Source organism: Lichenostomus cassidix, chromosome 19 (assembly GCF_008360975.1).
Source record: "Lichenostomus cassidix isolate B80296 chromosome 19, HeHo_3.0, whole genome shotgun sequence".
NCBI classification, from domain to species: domain Eukaryota; kingdom Metazoa; phylum Chordata; class Aves; order Passeriformes; family Meliphagidae; genus Lichenostomus; species Lichenostomus cassidix.
Window position 1 is genome coordinate 7,201,036 of NC_139499.1, and position 24,938 is coordinate 7,225,973.

Genomic DNA, 24,938 nt, shown 5'->3' on the forward strand with positions numbered 1-24,938 from the left:
CACCACTTTGGAATTGTCCCTGAACATACAAATCAGTATGTTCTCTGGTTTTATGTCAAATATCAGATGGGATGTGTTCCTCCTGTGCACTCCTGGACTCATCTCCTACCTGGGAGGGGCTGATTATAGTCATGGTGGTTTTTCCTGCTGTTCTTTGACAGGTGGAACAAGGATGGTTTTCTTTAGAGGTGAGTACTTGTTAGAAAGGAAAATCTCTGTGAATTCCTGTCTTCAGGACAGGCAGGAGTGTGTCACCCTGTGTGACAGGGTGATCTGCTCCACCTCCCTCCTCAGGAGCTCCAGCCAGGCAGTGTTGTGCCTGAAGGATCCACCTGCACCTGGAGCTTTTGCAATCAATGCTAAATCTTTGAATGCCACTCCAGATTTATTTTCTCAGGCAAGCAGAGCTGCCTGGCAGTGTGATACCTGTGTGTGTGCATGAGGCTGGCAGTGAAGAGAGGGATTTCTCCTCGCAGAGCTGTCGTGCTGTGCCTGTAAATGCTGCTTTAAAGCAGACATACATCCCTGTGTCCTTAATGCCTGCTAAATATTCAGGAGTGACCAGATGCTTTCCCAGGGGAAGGCTTTGACTGTATATCTCAAGCTAAAGGAGAAACTTCAAAACAAACTTTTGAAAATGGAAAGGCAGTTCTGGTTGCAGATAGTGGGAAGTGCAGTGAGTTTTTCCAGTTGCAGCGCTGGTAATAAGTGGTGCATAAAATTCCATCTTCGTTTGGATTAGAAAATAAATTATTAATGGCACTGAATCCTTTTTTCCAGCTCCCTGTACAGTCAATAATTCATAGTGGCACAGGCATAGGATATATATTTTTAACCATCCGCCTCCCAGAGCACTCTTGTTCATATTGAGAAGTGCTGTCCTTCCTGACAGGCTCCAGCACACTGGGTGTTCCTGCATTATGCATGAGCCAAGCTCTGCTCCCTCAGCCTCAGTGCCATTCCACCAGCAGATTTCCTGCTGAAAGGGAGCCGAGCAAACCATTAGAAATTCACACAAGACACACAGGAGTGTCTTTGTTTCCTCCCTTTCACTGAGCGTGGGCGGTGTGCAGCGCCGTGAACTTGATTTTTGAGTGTTTTAATAGAAAACCTCAATGTTTACAGTTGCTATTCCCATTTCCTGAATGCCAGCCTTTCATCCACCATCTCCAGGTAGCAAAGCTGTGCTGCCAACACCCGTGCCTTGGCAGCTGGGCTGTGCTCATTAAGCACTCGGAGCCTGCTGTCGCCTTCATCTTCCCCTTCTTCCCAAGCTGCTGGAGCGTGTGCCGCAGCTCTGCCCTGCTCCATCCTCGCCTGTCGCAGCCCTTGCCGTGTTCTTTGTTCCTAATGGGACCCTGAGGCTTTGCTAACCCAGATTCCAGAGCGCTGCGAGTGAGGCGGGAGAAGCCTGGCTGGGAATCAGAGCCTCTGCACCCCTGAAACAGCATTTGCCGTTCTCTCCTTGTGGGTTATCTCCTGGCTGGCTGGATTTTGGCACCCCGAGGACCCTCTGCCAGCCGGTGGTGTGATTTTGAGAGTTCTCCTGCAATCGTGGCTGTTCAGATCTTACATCTTGCATTGCTTTGTCTGCTCACTGCACTGCCCATTCAATTCTCCTCCCTTCCTTCCCGGGTGTTTGGCTTCACATAGACATTTCAAACACATGAATTTATTTTTGGTTTCATTATTTTCCTTTTTTAAAAGTCCATCCTGGCTTTGAAGTCCAGAAGGGTTGTTTGGGGTGACTTGAAGCCTATCAATCAAAGCCACAGCTGAAGGAAATTCACTGATAACCACTCTGGTGCAGGAGCACAGCATGGGGTTCTCCCAAAAATGCTGTAAACAGGTAGGGTTTAGGTGTTTTATTTCTTTTCTTATCTCCCTCGCCCATACCCATCCCTCTGATGCAGAGTTCTTGGAAGTGGGGACAATATTCTTCCTCTTTTGTCTTCCTAAAGCTGCACTGAAAATAGAATCTCCTCTCTGCAGGTTGCAAAGCCCCATTGAGCTGCCAGCTGTACAGTGGAAACTTCCCCAAGATGTTTGCTGGTCCCTGTGCCTGGGCATGTCATCTGCTACAGAGCCCTCTGATTCCAGACCTGTGCTGAGCTGGCTTCTTCCAGGGTAAAATGCTGCTGAAACACCAGATTTTTAAGGGAACCTTTTCTGAAGACTCTGCAGGATGCTCGGGAATGTTGCAGGTGTAAAAAGAAATCGTGAGTAGCTGGGAAAGTGCTGATCAGGTGGCCCTGTCAGGTCCAGCTTTAACACACAAACCACCATTTGTTACATTAAAAAGCAACTGGACCATGCAAGGATTTTGTCCCCACTGGAGACGGGTGGGAACCTGGTGGGGGATCCTGTAAATGTCCCCAAATTTCAGTGTCAGGGGAGGCTGGACTGATACAGGGTGTGGGGCAACACCCAAGTGCAGGAGGGGATATGTGGATATTTCCCTGCTGTGCTATAAATGCAGCTCCCTCTAGGTCAGGCATGTATCACCAGTGCTAAATTTACTCCAAAATATTACTGAGGTGGGGAGGTTTGTGACTCAGGTCTATAAAAGCCTGCACTGCTTATGTAAAGAAATAAGTTTGGAAGAGGCAGGAGGGGGCTTGGGTTCCATCAGGGACTATTCTTGTAGGTCTTTGTGCTGGAGAGCAACTGCACCTTCAGCTTGTGTCTGTTCCATGCAGCAGGATCAGCTGGCCAGCTCTTCCTTTGTTTCCAAACATTTCAGGAAATGTAAATAATTTCCAAGCTTACACTCTGGCTTAGATGAAATTGTTTTAGAATAAAAACCCAACAAACAATGGGGGATAATAAATTCTTGTCATATTTCAGGGTGACTTCAGATCAAGTTTAGTCCTGGTGTCCCTGGGAGGGGAAAGGAGGAATAGGAGGGATTCTGCCATGGGAATTGTGGTATTTGGATCATTTCCATTCATTCAGGTCCATGTGTCTGTTTGGAAAAGCTGAGTTCCTGGAGTCGGCTTTGCCATGGCAGGCAGACATGTGTTGGCCATCCAGCACCTCCACCAGCATCCTCAGCTCTAACCACAACCACATCCCAGGGGAATGAGCCTCTCCCACTCTTCCTCAGGAAATTCTATTCCTCAACTCAGCAGCCAAGGTCCTTCCGCACTTGTGGTGCCCCTGGGAGGTGAGTGCTGGAGTTCTGGGCAGGGGAGGAAGAGCTGTTAACTCATTTTTGGGGACAATTCAGCTTATACCCACTCTGTTTTGCAGTCAGACATCAAGGTAAAAACAGCATTGCTTTAGAGACAGGAGGTCCTTTTGTTTTATTGCTGTTTGTTGGGTTCCTGGGCCAGCTGCTCCCATGAGGAGTGACAGTGCAGGGTGTGAGGAACTGGCTTGTTTTTCTGCCCATCTGGAGCTGATGAAATGATCCATCTGCACTGATCCTTGCTGGGAAGGAGGATAAAACACATGTTTTATGAAATTGTACCTGAGATCAAACAATTGGAAGAAAACGCTTTGGAATGTGCAGCCTGTAATTAAACATTTCCAGGAGGCAGCGAGGTGCAGCGAGCTCAGCAGAAAGGAGGCATTTTGCTGGGAAGTCTTTGCTTTGTTTCACGCTGTGTGCTATTAAAGCAAACAACTTCACAAGCTTCAGAAGCATTGGCAGCTCTTGACCAAGAATAGCATCTCACATTACAGCTAGGCTGGAAACAATGAGGGCCAGCAGTCGTCAGTTGGTTGGGTTTTTTTAGCCCATAAACGTGGTAGCTGAGCTCATGGAGAAATCCCCATTTCTCTATTTTAGGTGTTCTAAGATGTTTCATCTTCAGAAGGATCCAGCAATAACCACCAAAAAGCAAAAGTCATCATGCAAAGCAGATCTGCTGGTGCAATTCCCACTTACCTGGGCATGCCAGGCTCTCCTCCAACACACAAATCCTAAATCCTCACCACCTAACCTAAGCTTGTGCAAAGTCTATCAAAATGTCTTGTCTGACTAAAAAATTCCTCTGAGATGTGATAGAAACATCCACCATGTGGGATCATGTGGAAAATAGGAAGACAGAGCCTTTCATCATCCTCACAAAGACAAACTCGTTTTTTCTCTGCTCTTTTGTTGTGTTCTACCAGCAGTGTGTTTGGTGAGCTGCTTCCAAATTTGAAGATGTCCACAATGCACCCAAATTTCACTTTTTTAAATCTCTGCAGCTAAGAAGCTGTTCTGTGAGCAGGGAGAATTTGGGGTGAAATCTATTATTTTTGGCCCAATGCTGGGGTCTGCATCTCTGCACACCAGAGCCAGGATGTTGGTGTGCTGCTCATCACAAGGTCTCTCTGCAGCCCTGAGCTCTCCTGCTCTTCTGCTGCTGCTCCTGTGGCTGCTGAGCCCAGGGCTCCATCACCTCCCAAATGACTTCCTGAGAGGCTTTGAGAGATCCCAAGGAATCCCTGAGCTGCTCACTCTCGACAGCAGCCACCATTAGGAGCCAGAGAGAAAATGGAAATGTTCTCCCCGTGCTTTTAATCCATAGCTCCCGACTGGAGCAAAGTCACGGAAACCAGTTGAGGAACTGGTGGCCAACTTTTTGTCCTTTGCCTGAACCCCAAACTCATGCAAATTCATCGGTGGAGACAAACATTGGGAGATGAAGGGAGAGCCCCTCGTGCTGCGCAGAGAACGTACGCAACGTGGAAATTGGATGTAAACCTCTCGCTGTTCCGCCGTGAATCTATTATACATGAGCCCATCAGAGCAGGGTATTAATAAAACAGGAGCTAAAGCACTTGGCACTGCCTTGTCTTTAGCGAAACATCAGAGGCAGGGCTGGCGGCGGCGGCCTTTGAAGTCTGGGATTGCATCTGCCCGGCTGCCTGTGACATGGTCAGGATGCTCCGGGGGGAATCTCGCCACTGAAGGGGAATCTCTTCGTGGTGTGGGGGTTTTTTTGTGTGATTCAAATCCTCCTCCTCCTCCTCCTCCAGGACAAAGCTATTGCTTTTTTCTCTGCTCAGTCTTCTGGCTTGCTGAATTCTTTGGTTTAAAGCAGCCTCAGACATCCTGTGCTGGGATGGAAATGACATCTGCTCCTTCAAGGTTCTCCCACCAAGACCTCTCCATCCCTTTTGTTGCTCACAGGTACCACCAACTCCAACCCTCTTTGCTTTGCTGAATAATGGGGAGTAAGTGATGCTGGACTTTCTAAACATCTACATTTTGTGTCTCCATCAGGACAAATAAATGTGGCTCTTCTGCCCTGTAATCCTGGCTGTGCTGCCAAAGCCATTGTGCAGACAGTGATGCCTCTGGCTCTGCTGGGTGAGCAGAGGCACTGGGGGATGCTGTGCCTGAGTGACACAGGTTTTGTGCAAAGCCTTGGTGCAAAAAGCTGTGGTGTGGTGTAAACTTGGACCTGTGTGGCTGTGAGTAATTAACCCTGGCTGATTAAACCCCTCAGAGGTTTGAGCAGCTGCTGTTTCAGCCCTGGGATGTGAAGCTGAACATCAAGAGCACTGATCTAGGTGGTGTTACAAGGACGGGATGTTCAGGAGTAAGAAGCAGCAGATCTAATTAGAATTGCAGTTTTCAAAGCAAGGGGGAATGGATGCACCAGAGAAATAGGCTTAATTTGTTAAAAATGCCCAAGTGAGCTGCAGAACTGGGGAGGGGGATGCTGCAGTGTGAGAGAAGGGCTGTGGGATAAACAGGAAGGCTGAGCACAGTGCTGGTGTGTTGGAGGATCTGGAGCAGCTCAGTCTCATTGGGAAATGCTTGAAGCCTGATAACCTTAGGGACACTTGCAGTGTTGAGCCTGGCTTATCAGGGCTGGGCTTTTTGCTGAGGGCAGCAGCTGATCTAGAAGAGCTAATTCCTGCTCCTTTGATTAGCGTCTGAGATGCTCGTGAGGATAACAATTCTGCTTTTCATGAACTCACAAACGTTTAATCTCCATCCTCTCTGGCTCTGGGTACCTCTGGGGTTTTCCTGTTTATTCATTTTCCAATGCACAAAACCTTACAACTTGCATCCTCAAGGAAGGCAAAGAGGTGTTTGTCAGAATGCAAATGACAGACAGACCAAAGATTGTCACAGCCAGCCTTCCAGTCTGGTTGGGAAAACTCCTGGGAAGGCTGCAGGCAGTGTTTTTGGTAAAACCAGCACGAGGCTGAGCTGTCTGCACCTCTCCCTGCTCTGACTTGTGCTGTTTTCTTTACTCTTTGCCTGTACATATTATTTGCAACCCACTGCACCCAAAATACCAACTGGTTGCTCTCAGAGTGTGAAGCAATCGCTGAATGAGTAGCTTGGATAATTTTTTTTTTCTCTCATTTAGACAGAAGAAACCAGTTCAGCTTTGACCATGCATGTTACATTTTAATTTTTTTTTCTCATGCCAAGAAATACAAAGAAAGTATATAAGATATACCATACCATCCTGCAGAAAAAGAAACATTTGTCAGCAAAGAGAAGCACCCAGCTGCAATCCCTGGTGTGTTCATGCTGTGTGTGAACTGTGGCTCTCCCAGTGGGGGGATGGACTCTGCACTTCCATGCCAAGGATCAGGTCCTGGCAGCTTCTAACAAGGGCTCCCAGGTGGTATCAGGGTTGCCTTGGTGAATCCTGCACACGTTCCCTTTCTGATGTTTCTTATCCTGGATGGGTATTTATAGGTTTGAATTTTGCTACCTACTGGTGTCAGCAAATGCTTTACAAATATTCCCACTTTGAAAAGGCTGCTTTCCCCCCACACCCCCTTGGCTTGTGCCCAGGCAGGGGAGTTTTTCAGTCCAAACCTAACTGGTTTTTGCCAAAAATCAAAGGATGTATACTGAAAGAAAAACGAGCTTAAATCTGAATTATTTCAGCTTTGACAGCACAACCCTGGCTGTGGTTCTGTGACAAGTAACAAAGCGACAGGGCAAGGGTGGGGCCAGCCCAGTGGGTGCATTTCTGCAGCCTCTCCCTGGGCTCAGAACGAATGGAAATGGAGATTTAATTTTATAGAAAAGGCAGGATCTGCTCCCCTTGTCTACATGGAGAAGCCTGTGTGGGGAAGGTCAGTGCCATGAGCCTGCAGGGAGTTGGGTCAGAGGTTCTCTGTCCCTCTCTAAATCATCCCAGGGGAGCCCAGAGATGAGATGTCACTGCAGCAAGACCTGTCCAGGGTAAAGGAGAGGCAGGAGGTGGGAGGGAAGAGCTGTGGGACTCAGGGATGCTCAGGGGGTGGGAATGCTGAGGGGACAGTGTGGTAAAATGGCAAAGAGGGGCAGAGAGAGGGGTGAGCTGGAAAGGGGTGAAAAATCACCCAGAAAAAGCAAACCCATCCTTGAGACAGCGAACTTTGAAATCCTTTTGTGGCTTTCTTTGCTCCCCTCTTGCTCAGAGCCCTTTGGTCCCTGCAGGCATCACCCAGCGTGTTGCTGTGACACAGTGACTTGTGCCAGACCTTCGCTGACCCTCGGGCAATGCACCCTGTGAGAGCTGCGGCAAAACCGAGCCAGTCTGTGCAGCTTAAAGCTTCAATCCAGCCTTGGTGCACCCAGCAGCCCTTCTGTGCCACCCCACAGAGCCCAGCTGTGCCCCAAATCCTGCCAGAGGGACAGCAGTGCCAGGGAGGTGCCACCAGCCCCGGGCTCTGCTCAGAGCTCCTTCCCCAGCAGTGCAATCCATGTATTTACATCCCACCAGGACCTCACGCTTGTCGATCGTCACTCCTACTCCAGCTCACATTTAGAGACATTTCCCACCTTCTCCATCCCTTCAGTGAGCTCTCCTCCTACCAGCTCAGCTTTCCTGCCAGGTAGGGCTGGGTTGGCTCTGTGCTCTCACCTTTCCTTCCCCAGGGGGGAGAAGCTGGCCAGCCCCCGAGGATTTTGTGACTCTTTTAGTTGCAAACATGGAAAAATCTGATGTGTGAACTCAGAGGAGGCTGCAGCAGGTGGGAAAGAGCTGGGGGTAAAAATGGGGCTCTTTGGTGGGGATGGAGAGGGCATCATCCCCTGGGTGGTGGGGAGAGAAAAGTGGCAAAACCTTTGCAGAATAGGCTGCAAAATCTGTGGAGAAGGGATTTTCTGGATGTCCCTGAGGAGTTTATTCCTCCAGGACTGGACAGGTTACAAGCAGAGGAAGTATTTTGTCAGGGATAACTGCAGAGGCTTTCCTCTGGATTTAAATGCAGGATAAGGAGAAAAGCTGAGTTCAAGGGTGCAGTGCAATCTTCCTAACCAGGAAGATTTCAGAATGAAAGGGATTCAAGATTTTCTTTTTTATTATATTTAATAGTGATGTGAGAAGCATCACCTGAGCTGCCCAATGAGACAGGAGGCACAAACCCCATTTGGGTGAACACAACAAATCATCACCATGGGGTTTTTGGGGAAATCTTCTGCCTTCTCCTGCACCCAGGGGAATCCTGGTACCTCCACTGCTCTGTGCTGCCCTGGCTTGGGAATTCTCCTGGCAAGGACCACTGCAGCAGCCTCACAGAGCCCCCTCCTCCCTCTGGCTGCAGGGATCCCATTTGGAACCACAGCAGGGTAGAGTTTGCCTAGATCCCTTTGAAAAAAAACAGATTCCAAGGAAATCTGTGCTCACACATGGTTCTGTGCAGGAGAAGGAAGCAAAGGGGGTTGATCTGGGAGCTGCTCAGCCCCTGAGCATTTGCCATCCCTGCAATTAGGGCAGCAATGAGAACTCACCTCGTGCAGGGTTTGATCCTGTGGATGCAGGGAAGTGCTTTAGATGAAAGGCTTTATATAATGATAAAAGAGCATTTAAATTCTTACTTAATAAACGCTTGGCTCTCTCAAGTCCCGTAACTCCCTACAGCACTTTTCCCTGAAAAAGGACTCTTCCTACCCAAGGAGGAGCTTCCTGGGCTCTATCTTCCCAAAAGCTGAATTCCAGCAGCTCAAGGGGCAAAGGGCAGGAGGTGCAGGGACAGGCAGCACTGCCATTAAGTAGCTCAAAAAAAACAAACAAACCACATGCTCCCCAGCAAGCTGCTTTTGGGTCCAAGAGTTAAAGAAGGAAATTTTTGGGGGATTTGATGGGATTTCAGCAGCCATAAGGTGAAAGTTTGGACATCCAAGGGAAGGTTTCTGAAGGGCTCAGGAGGAAGAGATGCAGTGCCTGGGCAGAGGATGGAGCTGCCACCCAGCAGCGCTCAGCAGTCCCTGTTTGCTGAACTCACAAAAGACAAATTGCAAAAGAAAAGTTGCAGATTTGGTCCATTTGAGATGCCAGTGGTTTGTGATGAAGTGCTGGCAGAGGGGATGGGAGTGGAGCCCGAGAAAGTGCTGTAGTGATGTGCTATTGCTGTGAGTCCCTGGAATCCCTTCTAGTGGAGAGAAAAACGTTGACAGCGTGTCTGGGGGATTTGGCTTTCTCACCCCCTGGATTCAACCAACGTCTAGAGGAAAAACCCTATTTAAAGAGGAGCAATCAGAAAGGTGACAGGAGAATTTTCACAGCACTGCCTGTGGCTTTGCACATTAGTTACTACAGAGTAACTACAGCGTGGATTTGCAGTTCACCCCTACCCTGTGCTCACCCCTGTGCCCACTCACAGCCCAGGGAAGGAGTCAGTGCCAAGCAGTTACCATGTTGTGAAGTTCCTTGTGGTGTGTGGTGGATTCTCCATGTAGACAAGCCCCTGGCAGCATTGAATTTGGTCTAAATTTGGGGTATTTTTCAGGAGGTTGATGTTAGGGAGCAGAAGTGCCACGTTTCTCAGTCAGTCTGGGGTTTTAGGTTGCAGGTTGTCAGCTGGAGACAACAGAAAGGCCGAGGAGTGCAGCTCTTGGTCATGTGTCCCCAAAGTTTGGATCAAAGAGGCTCAGGGAACAGGGAGAGCCAATGAACGTGGCCAGAAGTCACAGAGCCTGACTAAAACAACAGGCAATGGAACTTTGCATAGTCTGGGAGGGCAGGTGGAGGGCCAAGCCCAGGAATTCTGGGGTGAGCAGGGAGGAGAAGGGCTGGGGCTGGATGGAGCCTCGAGGGGGGGATTGTTGGATCCTACAGGAATGGGACATCCCAAAGGGGTGTGGAAGACGTGGCAGGGCCTGTGGTACCTACAGACAGAGTGGGAGGGAGCAAAGTCTGTTTTCTTGTTGCGTTAAATACAAAACATTAAAAAATAATACAACAACTGACCCCAGGCAGCTCCGGGGATGCCAGAGATTTTCAGAGCTGCAGAAGAGCTGTGTGAGGGATGCAAGGAGAGGAGCAGGGGTCTAAAACTCCTCCATGCCCCTGAAAATCTCCTGGAAAGCCCTAAGCTGAAGCCCCAAAGGGTCAGGGAGACGAGCACTGGCAGTGGCGGGGGCTGGATCACGCTGAAGCCTCTGCGTGGTGGCATTGCTGTGACATCAGGGTGTGAGAGGGTAGGACGGGCTGTCCGTGCCTTGGTGCTGCTGCTTGGCATTCACCAGGCTCTGGTCTCGGTGCCATGGGTGTTATCCTCCCTTTGGGTGCACAGAGAAATGTGTGGGTTCACAGGGAAAGCCTTATTTTGCCTTCCTTTAAAAAGCCCTCCGTGGGTTTGGGGGTGAGGAGGAGCCTGGGGTTCTCATGCAGCAACATCCTGCTCTGCCAGCTCTGCCCTAAGTGATAAAAGAGCTCGTAGGAACAGACATGGAGAACATTCCCAAAGGCATGCAAATGGTCATTGTCTCTTTTTTTTTTTTTTTTCATCAAAAATACAAAAGCACCCACCACATCCTCCAGCTTTGGCGGCTGCGTTTCGCTGGGAGCAGAGCCTTGGTCCTGCTGCAGCTCTGCTCTCCCTCCTCCTCCTCCTCCTCCTCCTCCTCCGTGGAACAGCTCTCAGCTCCTGATGGCAGTTTGAGCTTTGTTTTGTTGTTTTGTTGTTTGTTTGTTTGTTTTTGTTTTGTAGAGACAGAGAATTCGACGATTTAAAAACCAACAACCCCCCAAAAATCCAGTGACTTGTGCCAAAATTCTCAGGAGGACTCCTCAAAAACTCAAAACATCCCCTTCTCGCCTTGTAAATTTTCTCTTCCAAAACAACCTTTGCTCTTCAGACTCTCTCCTCCTCTTGCACTTTAGTTGTCTCCCCACTCCGTGAGTTCTGCTGGAGGGGAATGAGGTAGTGGATTTCCCCCTTCTCCTCTCCACTTGGCCTCTCCCATTCCTTCTCAGGGTGATTTTTATCCCATCCCTCGCACAGGCTCATTCCCAAGAGGCGGTGAATTGAAGCATGCGTTCCTTCCGACGGCGCTCCAGAGCAGGCTGTCTAGGGCTGCCCACCTACACTGTGACAATTTTTTGTTTTGTTGCAAGGCTGAAAGTAAAAACCCCAAAAGGAAAGTTGTCTTCCTCCTCTTCAAGGTTGTTTGCATGCTGAAACGTCTTCTAGGAAACTGGAAAAGAAAGAGAGGCTTAGGGAAGGTCCAGGAGTCAACAGATGTTCCCTGTATGCTCCTGGATTGGGCTTTAGGTGGTTCTGAGGTCCCTGTTTGCCTGAGCTGTGCTGGTCATGCTGGCTTGGTGGGTTGGGCTGCATTTGGGAGGCTCCCAAGAGATTTTGGGATTGTGTTTCTGGGTGGGTTGATTTGTGTCCTGAAAACTTTCTGTTTTTACAGCACTCCACTCTTCTAAAACCACCACAGGATCTTTCACCAGGGAGAGTTTGTGTGGTCAGCAGGGCACTTTGGACAGCATAGGGAGGGCTTTCCATGCTGGTCATTGTGTGTTTCTACTGGAAGGAGCCCTTTCTCTGAGGGGTTTTTCATGCTTATGTGGTGATGGTCAAACCAGCCTGGAGTCACTGCCCTCCCAGGTGGGCTGGGAATGGGGTGGGGTGGATGGGGCAGGTCTGTCCTGTCCCCTGGGGGCTGGGGGAAGGAGAAGGAAGCTTTACCTCTGACACTGAGTGAAATGTAGAGCACGATGATGATGGTCCCCAGCACGATGGAGACGATGCTGAGCAGCCTGGCCATGCGTCCGAGCCGCCGGGCTCCGTCCGTGTCCCCTTGCTGGCCACTGTTCCTCGACTGGGGAGACACAGACAGAGGCCCTGAGAGAGGCAGCAGCTCGGGGGTGACTCCCTGCCTCTACAGCCCCAACCTGAGAGATCTGCATGCACAGGGATGATTCAGGGCATCTGAACTCCCTCAGTGAGCCCAGAGGGGAAAGGGGTGAGACTGGGGCTCCCCAGGACCTTGCCTGGTGCCTGGTGGGGCAGGGAGGGTGATTATGTGGCCTGAGTGATCTTCAGTGCCATCACTGCTCCATCCCTGACCCCCTGGGCAAGGAGAGCCTCACCAGAAACCATCCTGCACAGAGCATCACAAACTTCCAGCCTCAGTGATTAAACAAGGACCCATCTCCTTTCCTGCTCCTCTAATGGGCAATCATTTGGTTCCCAAGCGAAAAATACTGGAAGTAGAGGATCCCTGCTGAGAGAAAAGCCTCCTGATCCTGCTGGAAAGGGCGTGCTGGGCGTCCTGCCCTTGGCTGAGGGAGCACCCAGCACTTAGCAGGAGGGCAGGAGTTGTGGTGGAATTACTCACCGTGCGTCAGCATTTGCTGCCTGTGCAGCAGAACTGCCACCAGCCCAGCTCTTCGGAAAGGAAAACCTTCCCAAATTCATGCAGTGCCCTTCTGCCTCCCACAAAACCCATTGGAAAAGGGGTTTGGAGGGAGGAAAAGTGGATAAGGGGTTTTAAGGCCCGTTGGTGATGTTTTCACCTGGTTGGGAGGGCTTGGAGTGAGGGGAAAGAGAAGCAAGGTAGGGTAGGAGGAGAAGGGAGCCCAGAATCCTTGATCCAGTGGGGGAGTTGGGCAGAACTCCTCTGAATTTCACTGGGAATGGGGTTTTATTGATGTTTTAACTGCTTTGAAGCAGATCTTCCTCCTTTAGAGCTGCTTTTAAGTATTTAACACTTTAACATGGGTTAAAGGCTCCTTCCCCTGGCCCATCCATCCCCAGCCATGCTGCCTTGGAGGAGAAGAGGGGGATCTGGGGCAGGCTGTGGGGCAGCAGCTCCCTCAGCCCTGTGCTGTGTGACAGCTCCTCCCTTTGGAGCGTGGCTGCCAAATCTGGGGAAATCTGAGTTAAAAAACCCCCAAGTGTGCTAGTTAAAAAGAGTTAAAGGTGAAAGTGGCTTAAAGCAACGCCACTTTCATTCAAAAAAATGTGTATGTCAGAAATAACTGCGCTGGAAAGGGTCCCCTGCCACATGCTAAAAAAATAAATAAATAAAAGCAGGGAGGCCTAGTCCAGCTCCAGCATTAACCATGGAACATCAGTGAGAATCTGAACAAATACTTGATATTGCTGTCCCATTTCCCATTCATCCTGCTTTAATTCCACTGCCTGTGACAGAAACATCCCCAGCCCAGGCTGTGCATGGACAGCTGCTCCATAGGAAAAATGCAGCTTTGGAGGTTTCCATGCACTCCTTTTAGTTTGTTTCACCATGTAAAAAACACAGCAGAGCCCCAGATTGCTGGTGGCTCTTTCCACTGCACCCCTGCAAACGTCCTGCTCCTCTCACGAGCCACCCTGGGCATCACTGTCCCCACCAGTGCCATCAGGAGAGCTCAGGACCTTCTTCCTCCTGGTCTCACCAGCAGGTTTGCCAGACCCGCTCGGAAAGCGATGGGATGCAGCCAAGAGCTATTTTCATCCCAGAACAGGAGGTGACAAAATGAAGCCTCATGGGTTGGTGGTGAGAGATGGGGAGGATGCAGGAGCCCAGGGATCGACAGGATCCCAGCCCTGCTCCCTGACAGCTCCAGCTCTGGGGAGATGGTTTTTCAGCCTCTGGTTTTTGTGACAAGTGTAATATTTTGGCAGGGTGTGGGTCAGGTTGCGGTGAAATACGCAGTTTTAGTTTTCTTCTAGGGGGAATATATAGGCTAAGGGATTCCATATATTTATCACTACAGCTTCTGGAAGTGTTTACTGCTCATTTCTCCTGAACAATTATAAGAAACACATCAGCATTGGCATGGGGTGTTTAGCAAGCATTTGGTACTCTACATATATTATTCATCGGTGTGGAACGGTTTGATTATAGCTCTCTAGTATCACTAATCCCGTGTTTTGCTTTCCACATAAAAACATTAACATCTTGTTTATTAATCGAGGCTCACCAAGGCAGAACATCTCAGAAAGGCTGGAGGGCTCCGGGGGAGTGAGTCACTGTGTGAGTGCCAAGGGACTCCCTGGTACAGCCCAGAGCTGGAAAATCTGCAGGCCCTGGGGAGTGGGAGCTGTTCTGCAGCACCCGTGGGCCAGGTAAGTCTGGGTGACTCAGGAGTTATTAATTTTACCTGTTTCCCACTGCTATCTGTTCCAGTTACTCCTCAAAATGGGTTTTTTTCCCTAAGTGGCCTTGTTGTAAATGAAGGCAATTACTTTCCTGCGTTGGTCCCGAGGATGGAGAAGACAAAGCATTGCATCCTCTTTCCTGCAATCTTTCCCAATTTATGAACTGCCTTTGGATGCTCTCTGCTGCCTTCCACCAATTACTCAGAATAAATCATTAATCCTCGACACTCGGTGTTTTTGTTGAAGGAAACATTCCAAGAGAGGTACAAGTCAGCTCCAGAGTCAGACAGATGACTGTGGCATTTAAAATGGGTGGGGATAGCCTGACTTCTGCCACATCTTTTGGGAATGACAGAACTTGTTTTGGATACCAAGTGCTGCTCAGAACTGCCCATGGTGTCACTATATGGTGGCTCTGGCTGGATTTTTTCACTTCCCTTCATGAGTTTGGAGATTTGTACTCTGGTAGGTGGCTCCTCTGCTTCTTGCCCTGATGTTGCACTTTGGTGGGAAGGGAAAGGGATTCACAGCAGGAATGCAGGGGGTGTGAGTGGTACCCAGTCCTGCAATCCCATGAGGTGGGCACCATGGGGTGGACACACCACCCTTGTGTCCACCAGTCCCACTCCCTGTCTTGGGGAGTGACCTGAACCCCTCAGAGCACCCAGAGCACCACTTGGTGAGGAAAACACATCCAAGAGTCAGTGGAGAAGCCTCCAGGTAACTCATTTCCATGAGACCAACATCAGCAGGAACACACTGGGGACTAGAGCAGGGTTTTTTCCACCTCTGGCCATAGGCCCTGCTGGGATCTGAGAGCAGCTTTTGAAAAATGATTTATGAGACACTAAACTCAAAAGCATTCATTTACTTTCCTCTCTGGACGCTGCTTATTACCCAGAAAAGAAAAGCTTTCATGTGCAAAAGCTTTGAGTCAGGAAAGAAAAGCACAATTGCAGAGCTAAAGGAATGTCAGCACATTGTGGAAAGGTCCTCCTGTTCCCCCAGGCGATGGGAATCACAAAAACCTGGTTCCTGCTCAGATTTGTGCATGATCTGGCACACCTGGGCTTTACTCTGTGAGAAGATTTAAGCCTATGGGAGCCTTGGGGGTCACTGGGAGCTCAATTCTTCCCTGCTGCAAGCAGGTGAAACATCAACCTGTGCTCTGAGAGCTGTTCCTGCTGGCAGGAGAACCCAGCCAGATGTTTCCTGGTTCCCCAGGGAGGGAGGAAGGATCACTCATCATCCTGCTCTGCTGGTGCCGAGCAGAGGTCCCTGGCTGGCAGGTGGGTGTGTGGAGAGGGTGGTGGTGCAGGGCCAGGACTAGAAGGGGCTGTAATGAATTAATTAAACCACAGGACAGGCAGTGCAGGGCTGCTGTGAAGGGGCCAGAGGATGTGCACTGCCTACTAATGTGCCACAAACCTCGTCCTGGAGAACAAGCTCAGCTGAGTGCATCTTCTGCCTCCCCTTTCCCAGCCCTGGTCAGTGCTGCCAATGGCCTTAGAAGCAGAGAGCAGCCAAATAATCTCACTGCCTTGCTGGTCCTGCCTCCCCTTGGGTGTGACAGCCACCACACCCCGTCCCTCTCTGCCTGGCAGGATTAACCAACTCCTCCTCTTCTCTCACTCTTTATTCTACTCCATGGGGCTCGGGTGGCCCAAGGCACATCCCCACCACCCTAGAGCCTCTGAATCCTGCAAGGGACAGTGTGAGGATCTATTTTGCATGAAGGCTAATGTGGCTGGAAAATCCCCGTGAGAGACCTTGTTTATTTCCATGGATATGCACTACCCAGCTGCTTTCCCTCTCCTTGCAGTGCAAAGCCAAACAAGGCTGGCTGGCTTCCCTGTATGCTGCCTAAACAGGCTCTGCCACACAACTGTACTACGCAGATGACAGCTGGCACTGGCAGAAACGATGATTCCTCCTCAAAATGGAAATTGGTCTCTCTAGAGGGCTTTTCGTGGCAAGCGCCTGTCCCTGCCTTCAAGTTGTTGGTGGTTTTGGGGGAAGTGCTGGCTGCAGGTGCCCCTCAGTGTATTTCTGTGCGGTAGGCAGGTAATCGAGCTGATTTTCAATGAGAAGGTTTTCCTTTGTTGCAAATCAAAGGCATAGAAGGTGCTGGGTGTGTTCAAGAGAGCAGCATCTGATGGGGAAGGGGGTGGCTCTGCCTGTAGGGCTGTGCTGACTGAGCCACCTGTACCCGAGATGGGTGGGAGGCCAGCTGGCTTCATTCTCCCCTGCTCGGCTCTTGGTGTATTTGCTGAGCTGTGGGGGATGTTCCGTGGAGAAAAATTGCTTCTCCAGGGCAACTGAAAGAGCTGCAGGTGCAGCTGTCCCTTGAAGTGCCTGCGACCAGGCACCAGCCTCCAGCCAGGGTCTCCCCAGTGCTGCAGGGCTGGGCTAGGAGGGGCGGGGGGAGATCCCTTGTCAGTGCTTCGCCTCGCAGCTCCTTCCCGGGGAAGCCCGGCGAGTCGTTCTGGACCGCTGCCTGGGGCAGGGACCGCGCATCGCATCCCGGAGCCACCGCGCTTTTCGGAGCCCTGCCCTGGAATCCCACCCTCCTCTCCATCGCCATCCCGCCGCATCTCCATCTCCATCCCGCCGCCTCCTTTTCCACCTCCATCTCCATCCCGCCGCCTCCCCGCTCGCTGCCCCGGGCTCGGCGCCGCTCCCCGCCCGCCTCCGCCCGCCCGCGCTGCCCGGAGCCGCACCGGAGCTCGCTGCGGGAGCCGAGCAGGGCGGCACAGCCCGGCCGAGCGCTGCGGGAGCTGTGCGGGCTGCTCCCGCCCCGCCGCGCCCCGCTGCCGGTGCAGCACCGCGGACAGCTCCGGGGCGGCCGTCGGGGCGGCGGCGGCGGCGGGGGGAGCGGCGGGCGAGCCGGGCGGGTCCGTGCGGCCGGCGGGTCCCGCACTCACCATGATGGAGAAGACGAGGCCCACGATGTTGAGGGGCCAGACGGGGCAGAAGCAGGAGAAGATGGCGAGCACCAGGTAGTCCCGCGGGCGGCCCTGCTCCGGGGCCGCCGTGCTGGTGGCCGTGGAGGAGGCTCTGCCCAGGCTCAGCCGGGACGGCGACAGCGGCGGCGCCTCCAGGTGCCCGACCGACACCGACTTGTAGCCGAGCCCGTGCCCGTTGCGCTCCGTCTCGCCGGGCAGGGCTGCCGTGAAGGATTTGGAGCCGCGGAGGCCCTTCTCCTCCCGGCCCTCTGTCGCCGACAGCAGCTTCTCGGTCTCCTGGAAGCGGGTGGGCAGCGTGGTGCCCGAGCCCGTGCCCGAGCCCGGGCCGGCGCCCCCGGGCGCGGTGCCGGTGCTGGCCATGGCCCGGCGGAGCGCGCTCCGGCAGCGCCCCGCCGCCGCCGCTCTGCGCTCGGGGCCCGCCGCCCCGCGGGAGGCCGAGCCGGAGGAGGGGCCAGCCCGGCTCGGCCCCCGGGGCAGGATCGGGGCCGCGGACCGCCCCCGGGGTGTCCCCCGTCCCCCCTCTGCTCACCCCCTTCCCGCGCTCGGCCTCCGCCCGACCCGCTGCGTGCGGCGCCGCGGCCCCCGGGGATGCTGGCGGGGATGCGGCGGGGCGGGGCGGAGCGGTGGGAGCGCCGGGGAGTCCCCGCCGCCTTCAGCCCGGCCCAGCCCAAGGCTTTGTCCCGCCCCGCCGACCCCCCGCTCTTCCCGGGGGCTCCCACGGGCTCGGCTCCGCTGCAGCGGTACGTGAGAGCTCAGCCCCGACCGGGCTCCGCCCGTGCCCACGGTGCCCGGGGCCGCCTGCAGCCCCGGCGGTGCGCGGGGTGCCGAAGGTAGTGCTGTGCGGGGTACACACAGCCCTGCTGTCCCTGTGTCCCTCCTGGCTGGCAGCCTTTCCCCGGGCAGCTGGGGGACATGCGACAGGGAGCAGAGCCACTAGCCCCTCATGGCTGTGAGAGGAGCTGGAGCTGTCCCGGGTCAGGGCAGGGCTGGCCGGGGGGTGACAGTGTCCGAGCAGTGTGTGAGTGCCTGGTGGCACCTCTGGCTCCAGCCGCTCTCAGAAAACATCGTCCCCGGGCGCAGGGTTGGGGAGGCCCTGGGCAGGCTGTGCTGAGCTCGCCCTGCCCTTACTGCGCCTGGGTGACAGCGGAGTCACCACAGCTGGGGACAGGGACATCAGATGGGTGACATACTGCATCCCTACATGGGACCTGCGAAGCAGAAAGGGTGCTGGTGCAGTGTGAGTTACATCCTCCCCACCCTTGGGAGCAGGGACGCTGTGAGAGGCAGGAGGGAGGGCTAAAAAACCCTCAGAGCCTGGATGCTTGGCAAAGATGGATGTTTTCCACCCGTTCTGTGTTATGCTTCAGTTCCAAATTTGCCAGGGGTTTCCCTGGCAGTGAGTGCCATCTACGGGGCACACCCAGCACCTTCTGCCTCCCCGAGAGGTGCCCGAAGAGCCTGCTGCCAGCCGAGACCAGCTGCCCAGCCCTGCCTAGCCTTATCCCATCCTGCAGCCTCCAAACAGAACTAGGACTGGTGTGTTGTGAGTGCGGATCTGAGAGCAGTGGGGTGACCCTTCTCCAGGGGGTCTCACGGGGTTTTGCCTCCCCCCTGCTCCTGCCTCTGCAACCATCTGTTTCCATCTGCCTCACTTTGTCTGACAAGCAAAGCTGGTGCGGGAAAAACGTGAAAATGTAAATTTGGGAGGAGGGAGAGGTTCCTGCCGGAGTTAGGGTGTCGCTTGAACCTTCTTTAAATGCTGGTGTTGCTGGGCTCTCACTCGCTCTGTGATGGCTGCTGGCAGGACAGAGCAGGACCATGCACTGCTCCAGGGACAGCCAGAGCAGGGAGAGCCACCCAGAGCAGGGATGCTGTTGGGAGAAGCAGGATTCCTCCAGTGGACATGGCTGCACGGTGCCACCATTCCTGGCAAAGGGAACACTTGTCAGGCTGAATCCAGGGTGCCTCACACCATCAGCACTTTAAAGAGGCTCTTTTGCTGAGCAAAGAGCTCTCCCTCCTGGCTGCCACCAGCTTTCCTCTGCTCCTGGCCCAGCTCCCTTGTCCCACCAGGGATTAAGAAAGGAGGAGGAGATCCTGGAGCAGCAGAAGGTTGGGATGGCTGTTCCAGCATGTGCCCCCTGGCAGGAAGAGAGCTCAGGCTGCCCTTGGTAGCACTGGGGTGGGAGCAGTGGGGCCGGAGGAGCTCTGCAGGGCTCAGCACTGCAGGAATCACACAGTGTGTTTTGCCCTGTCCAAAAATCTGCCAGTTGTGGTGTAAGTGGCTGTAAATCCCTGTCTGATTCCTGCAGCAATTCCAGTTTGCTGAGCCTTGGGTAGAAGGGAGCCTTCACAGCTGCTCGAAGCTCTCTAAGCCAGAGGGAAGGGACAAAAGGGACCTTTTCAGTAAAATTCCCCCTTCCTCCCCTCCACGGGAGCTGGCCGGGAGCGCGCTATCGGTCTGTCCCAACAGAGCCACTTCCCTGGGATCAGAAGGAAACGGCAATCGGATGGGTGGGTTTTATGAAAGCCGACATCTGTCTCCCCTCCCGGCCTCGCAAATCTGCCAGGCACAAACGTCTGTACCAATGAGCTTAGCGTCAAAAGTCCCAGGGCACTAACCTTTCCCCGCTCCTGCTCCCCTCCTTCACCGGAGGCAGCCAGAGCCACCAGCCAGCCGGGGGCTTTAGCGTGATCCCCACGGCCCATCTGTCCATCCCACACATATTAACAGCCTGGTGTCGGGTTTGTCAGTCGTGTTTTCTCGCAGAGCAAGCAAGAGAGAATAAATAACAGCGGCAATCAGCAGCAGCGAGACCTCGCGACAAGAAACACAGAGCTGGCACTTCCAGAGGACTTCCCACCTTCCCCAGTTTTCCCGCAGAGGGGAGAGCCGCAGCAGGATCCTGTACAGCGTGTCGGGGGCTCGCTGAGCTCGCCAGCATCGCAGCTGAGCTCTGCATCCTGCAGCTCTTCTCTCTCTCCCAGCAGTCCCTTCCCGCTCCCCGCATTGTCCCACGGATCCTTTCCCTTCCCGGCACCGTCCTGCCAGCCCAGCCCCGCAGGTCAGTGGATGGGGAGGCGCTGCTGGTGTCCCCAGCCCTGGCAATAGCCCAGCTGCCAGGGGACAGCCCCGGCCAGGGGGTCCTGCAGGCTGCCCGTGCCTCGCTGCTGGCCGGCGGTGCCCCGGAGCGCGGGGGGGAGAATCCCGCCGGAGCAACAGGCGGAGCTGGGCGCGGGGCGACTCTCCTTCGGGCTCTCGTAGCGATGGAGCTGCCTCTGAGGGGAAATCGCAGCGCACAGAGGGGACGGAAGGCACCGTGTAGCTGCAGAACCGGGCTGCCACGGGAGCTGGGCGCTGCCGCCCTTCACCCCGAGCTCCTGCGCAGGGACCCCGGCCCGGGAGCGGCACTCGGAGTGGGCACAGGGCCAGCAGCACCCGCCGCCGTGCAGGGACAGCGACAGAGCCGTGATCCTGTTGATGGCTCGCCGGAGGGTGGCGATTTTAGAAAGCCTTTTGCCCCCGAGGTCGTGCTTGAGGGCGAGCCGCAGGGCGTTGAAGGCTTGGTTGTAGTCCAGAATCCTCTTACGCTCTCTGACGTTTGCAGCCATCCTCCTGGCCTTGGAGCGCACCGGCCTGCTCCTCTTCCTCACCTTCACCCCTTCAGGGTCCCCCGGGCTGGCATCTGCTCCCCTGCCTTGGGAGACCCACAAACCCTGCCTGTAGCACGCCTGGGGAGCATCCCCCGCTTCCAGCTCCTCCTCCGAGCTGTCGGGCTCTGGCCCCGCGCCTTTCCCCGTGGCTACTCCGGACATGGCCGTGGCGAGGGGGAGCGGGAGAGGTGCGGCTGTGCTCCTGCCTCCTGGGAGGTGTGGGTGACACTCCTCCGGGGATATGCAGCCGCCCCTAAAAACCTTCAGCAGGGCTCGTCACGTGGCTGCCCCGACCCTCCTCACCTGCCTCAGGTGAGGCACAGGGAGAATCCTGCCTGCTCCCTGCTCTGAGCATGAGGCACCAGTGCTGGGGAGCGCAGAGCTTGTGGGGGGATGCTCGCCAGGGGAAGCACTTCCACCAAGCACAGGTTGCAGGGGTTGCTTTAGTGTCTGCTAAGGATTTGGGCACTGCAGGAGTTCCCCCGTGCTGCTCTGCCCTCTCCTCAGCTGGTGGCTCAGCCTGGACCAGGTCATGCCTGGGTTTTACACGGTGCCATGAGGCAGAGCCCTGTGGGGCATCAGCACCCTGGCTCTTCAGTGCCCCTGCTCACGTGTGCTGCAGCATTTCTGTTATTTCCCAGCTCAGGGAAGGCATGAAATTATGACATTGGTGAGGAGAGCAGCAAGCTTGTGCCTGGGTGCAGGAGAAGGCACAGTTAGCCCTGTGCCAGGGAGCTGGGAGCATCCATGGGCACGGCGGTGGGTGGGTGCCTGAGCAGGAGCAGACCCCGGGAGCAGGACTGTGCAGGGCTTGGCACGCCTCTGCCCTGCGGAGCAGGAAGCAGGAATGTGGCAGGGGGGATTGGGGCAGGTGATAAAAGAGCTAAAGTGCTACCTGCCTTCCTGTCCCTTCCCAGCAGCCTGGGGGCAGAGCTGTCTGGGCTGGAGCTCCCGGGCCTGCCCGGCACTCAATTTGGGGAAGACGATACTGAAAGCTGTTCCTTGTTTCCTGCATCCCCGAGCTGGTGGGATGAGGGACTTGCCAGGTGCAGCAGGTCCTGAGGCCATGGGCAGGGCCAGGTCCCCAGCCTGAGCAGCGGGGGACAGCCACGTGTGTTTGCCCATCATCTCATTAGCGAGCAGTTGCTAAATGCCTTCCTGTGCGAGGGGTAGTGCTTTGAAAAATGGCCCAGGAGCGGGTCTGACAAATTGTCGGGGTGTCTGGTGCAAAAGCAGAGCCCCAGGAGAACATGCCCCCCACCCCATCCATCCCTTCCTGATCTGATCACCCCAGCTCATGTTTGATCAATAACCACAATTAGCGGGGGGTTATTTGTCTATTGCCCTTCTCCTCTCCTGGCTCTTTGAAGCCAGAGCTAATTTAGGTGCCTCTGCTCCAGGAGCCCAATAAATCAGGAGCCAGGGCCTCGGGGACAGGGAGGATGAGGCAGCAGGACTTCAAAGGGAGGTGAAGCTTGCAAATATTTTTGAGCACTCACCTGTGCTCACTATGACCCTCTTGTTCTCCCCAGCATCCTTCTCACCTCCCAGTCTGGCTCTGCCAGGAATGGATTCTCCCCAACCACTGACTTACCCAATGAGCTCAGCTCGGGAGCCAGGGGATTTTTGGAATGCTTGAATGCCAGCAGGACACAGATGTCAGACCCACTTAGAGACGTGCCTGTCTAAAACCCAGCTAAGCAGGACAGATCTCTGCCACGGGGATGTTTTTGCTGGTGTTGGAGGTCAGGAGGTGCAGTCCAGAGCAGGCACGGAGGTGGCTGAGCTGGGCAGTCCCAGCTGGGTGACGCCTGCTCAGGGACAGAGGCAGCAGCCCCAAAGCTGCCCCATCCTGCCTGCAGCCCCCAGGAGTTCCTAGGGAAGCCAGGGGCTCCCAGCATCTCAGCTCTGGCTGCAGGGATCCAGCCCCAGCTCTCGGAAGCAGGCAAGGCCAGACCGTAAATCACGGGGCATCTGATGCCACCTGTAATTAGCACATCCCGCTGGGCCATCCCCACCTCGTCCTGGGCGCTTCCTACCGAGGTGCCCATTACAGGCTGGGAGGTCAGCAGGAACGCCCACCCAGGCCCTGCTCCCCCGGTCCCTGCTGATTTATCACCGTGTGCTGGAGAGATTTATGGGCTGAGATGGGGAGCCAGAAACGTGTTGTGAGGCTCTGCCGGGCTCGTCTGCCTGACAGATGATGAAAGAGCTGTAATTATCTGTCGCCACACATATATCAGGCCATTCATGGCACTCCCCAGCCTCCAAAAAGTTCCCCAGGGACTCCCCACCTCCCAGCCTGTGTCACTCTGGACTGGAGCACTGCTGAATGCTGGGCACCAGCCCATCCTGGGCAGCATTTTCACAGCTCTCATGGGTCCCACAGCCCAAAGGTGTGTTTGGCTGTCTTCATTCCTAACACTCAGCTCCTGCAGAGAGCCCTGGGCTGGCTGCCACATCCATCCAGCACCCCCAAACTGCTGACACTTCCAGGTGAGAGCTGCTGGGGCCATCTGGGAGCACAGCCTTCACTGGAGGTGGAACCCTGATGGAGTGAAGAGGCAGCAGACATGGCCTGGGAGGCAATGCCCAGCTCCTGGCATGTCCCAGCACCATCCATCCTCCTTGGGAAGGCTGCACCAGGAGGCATGGATGTGCCAGAGCAAGGCAAGGAGCCTGCGGCAGGGAAGGATGAGAGCCGGGGAGTGGCGTGCGGGGAGGTGCCCATTCCTGGTGACGAGGGGAAGGAGGAGGCGGCTGTTGCGACACTGCCTGTGCCCGCGGGTAAATAAATAGGGCGCTTTGTTCCTGCTGGGGCACGACCAGGTGGCACAAGGGACACGGGCTGGTGAGTCATCCATCCCCAGCCAGCCATCCTGCAGGGAAAGGCTCCGAGAGGCCGTGGAGGCGCCTGCGGGTGAGGTTTTGTGCTCCAGCTCCTCATGGCACAAGCGAACAGCCCTGCCCAGGGCACACAAGCTGGGAAGCCACATCCTGTGCGGTGGGAGTGAGCCATGGGCATGTGCTGCCCTTGCTGCTTAGCCACAGCACGTGTGACAGGCAGTGGGAAAAAGGTTTACCTGGCCCTTCACGGAATCACAGTCATTCCAGCTGGGAAAGCCCTCTGACTGAATCCAAACGTTAACCCAGCACTGCCTTGTTACCAATAAACCACTGAGAGCCACATCCACTTTTTTTTGGAACATTTCAATCACTTTCCTGAGCAGCCTGTTCCAACATCTCAGCATCCTTTCAGCGAAGGCATTTTCCCTAATATCCAATTAAAGCCTTGAGACCATTTCCTCTTGTCCTGTCCCTTGTTACTTGGGGGTAGAGAGCAACTCCCACATGGTGACTCCTTTCAGGGAGCTGCAGGCCTTTGCTGCCCACCACAGCAGCCTGTGCCTGCTGCTCCATCTGCCGGGAATGGCTCATCCTCCTGAGACCAGCAGGGCAGGCAGAGCTTCACAGGCCAGGGGATGAGGATGGGACAGACAGAGCTCCACACTGACAGCCAGGGCACATGGTGGCTGGGAAAGGGCAGCTCGGTGGTGGCACAGGAGCCACCCCATGGCACAGGAGCCTTCAAGGCTGGGTTGTTCCCGGCTCGGGGATCTCCCACGGTGCGTGGGATGGATTCTGGCAGTAGTTATCATGCTGTTACTGCCCTGAGCTTCCGACACCAGGCACTCTCTCACCCGCATCCCCTCGGGGAGACCCGGGCGCGGCGGAACCGAGGGTCGGAGAAGGGGGGCACACACAGCACCCTCACCCCGCCGCTCTCCCCATCCCACCGCACATCTGCCGGCGCCCCGGGGCTCTCCCTCCGCCGCTCCCCGCCCGCTCCCGCCGCGGGCCGCAGCCGGGGCCGAGCGGGGGGCGGTGGCAGCGCTGCCCCCGCCCCGGCGGGGCCGTGCCGTGCCGAGCCGAGGCGGGGCGGGCCGGGGGCGGGCACCGACGTCAGGCCCCGCGGCGGTGGCGGGGGGCGGAAGGCGCCGTGCCGGGGGTGGGGGGAGAGCCGGG

The 24,938-nt window shown here is 54.8% G+C and overlaps 2 protein-coding genes across 2 annotated transcripts; both read right to left on the reverse strand.

Moving 5' to 3' along the window:
- Window positions 1–6,340: 6,340 nt before the first annotated feature.
- TRARG1 (trafficking regulator of GLUT4 (SLC2A4) 1) lies at window positions 6,341–17,762 on the reverse strand (the record flags this gene model as incomplete). The annotated part of the gene is made up of 3 exons (XM_085078383.1): window positions 6,341–11,374; window positions 11,875–12,007; window positions 17,217–17,762. Coding segments are annotated over 3 exons (687 nt in total), but the record flags the coding sequence as incomplete, so codon positions are not given.
- Window positions 17,763–19,566: 1,804 nt separating this feature from the next.
- BHLHA9 (basic helix-loop-helix family member a9) lies at window positions 19,567–21,074 on the reverse strand. Its single transcript, XM_085078798.1, has one exon. It carries the CDS (start codon window positions 21,072–21,074, stop codon window positions 20,325–20,327), a length of 750 nt encoding a protein of 249 aa, XP_084934924.1. The 3' UTR covers window positions 19,567–20,324.
- Window positions 21,075–24,938: the final 3,864 nt, after the last annotated feature.

Bases quoted from the DNA above. Each gene is read 5' to 3' on its own strand.
- BHLHA9 (XM_085078798.1), bottom strand. From the start codon at position 21,074: ATGTCCGGAGTAGCCACGGGGAAAGGCGCGGGGCCAGAGCCCGACAGC.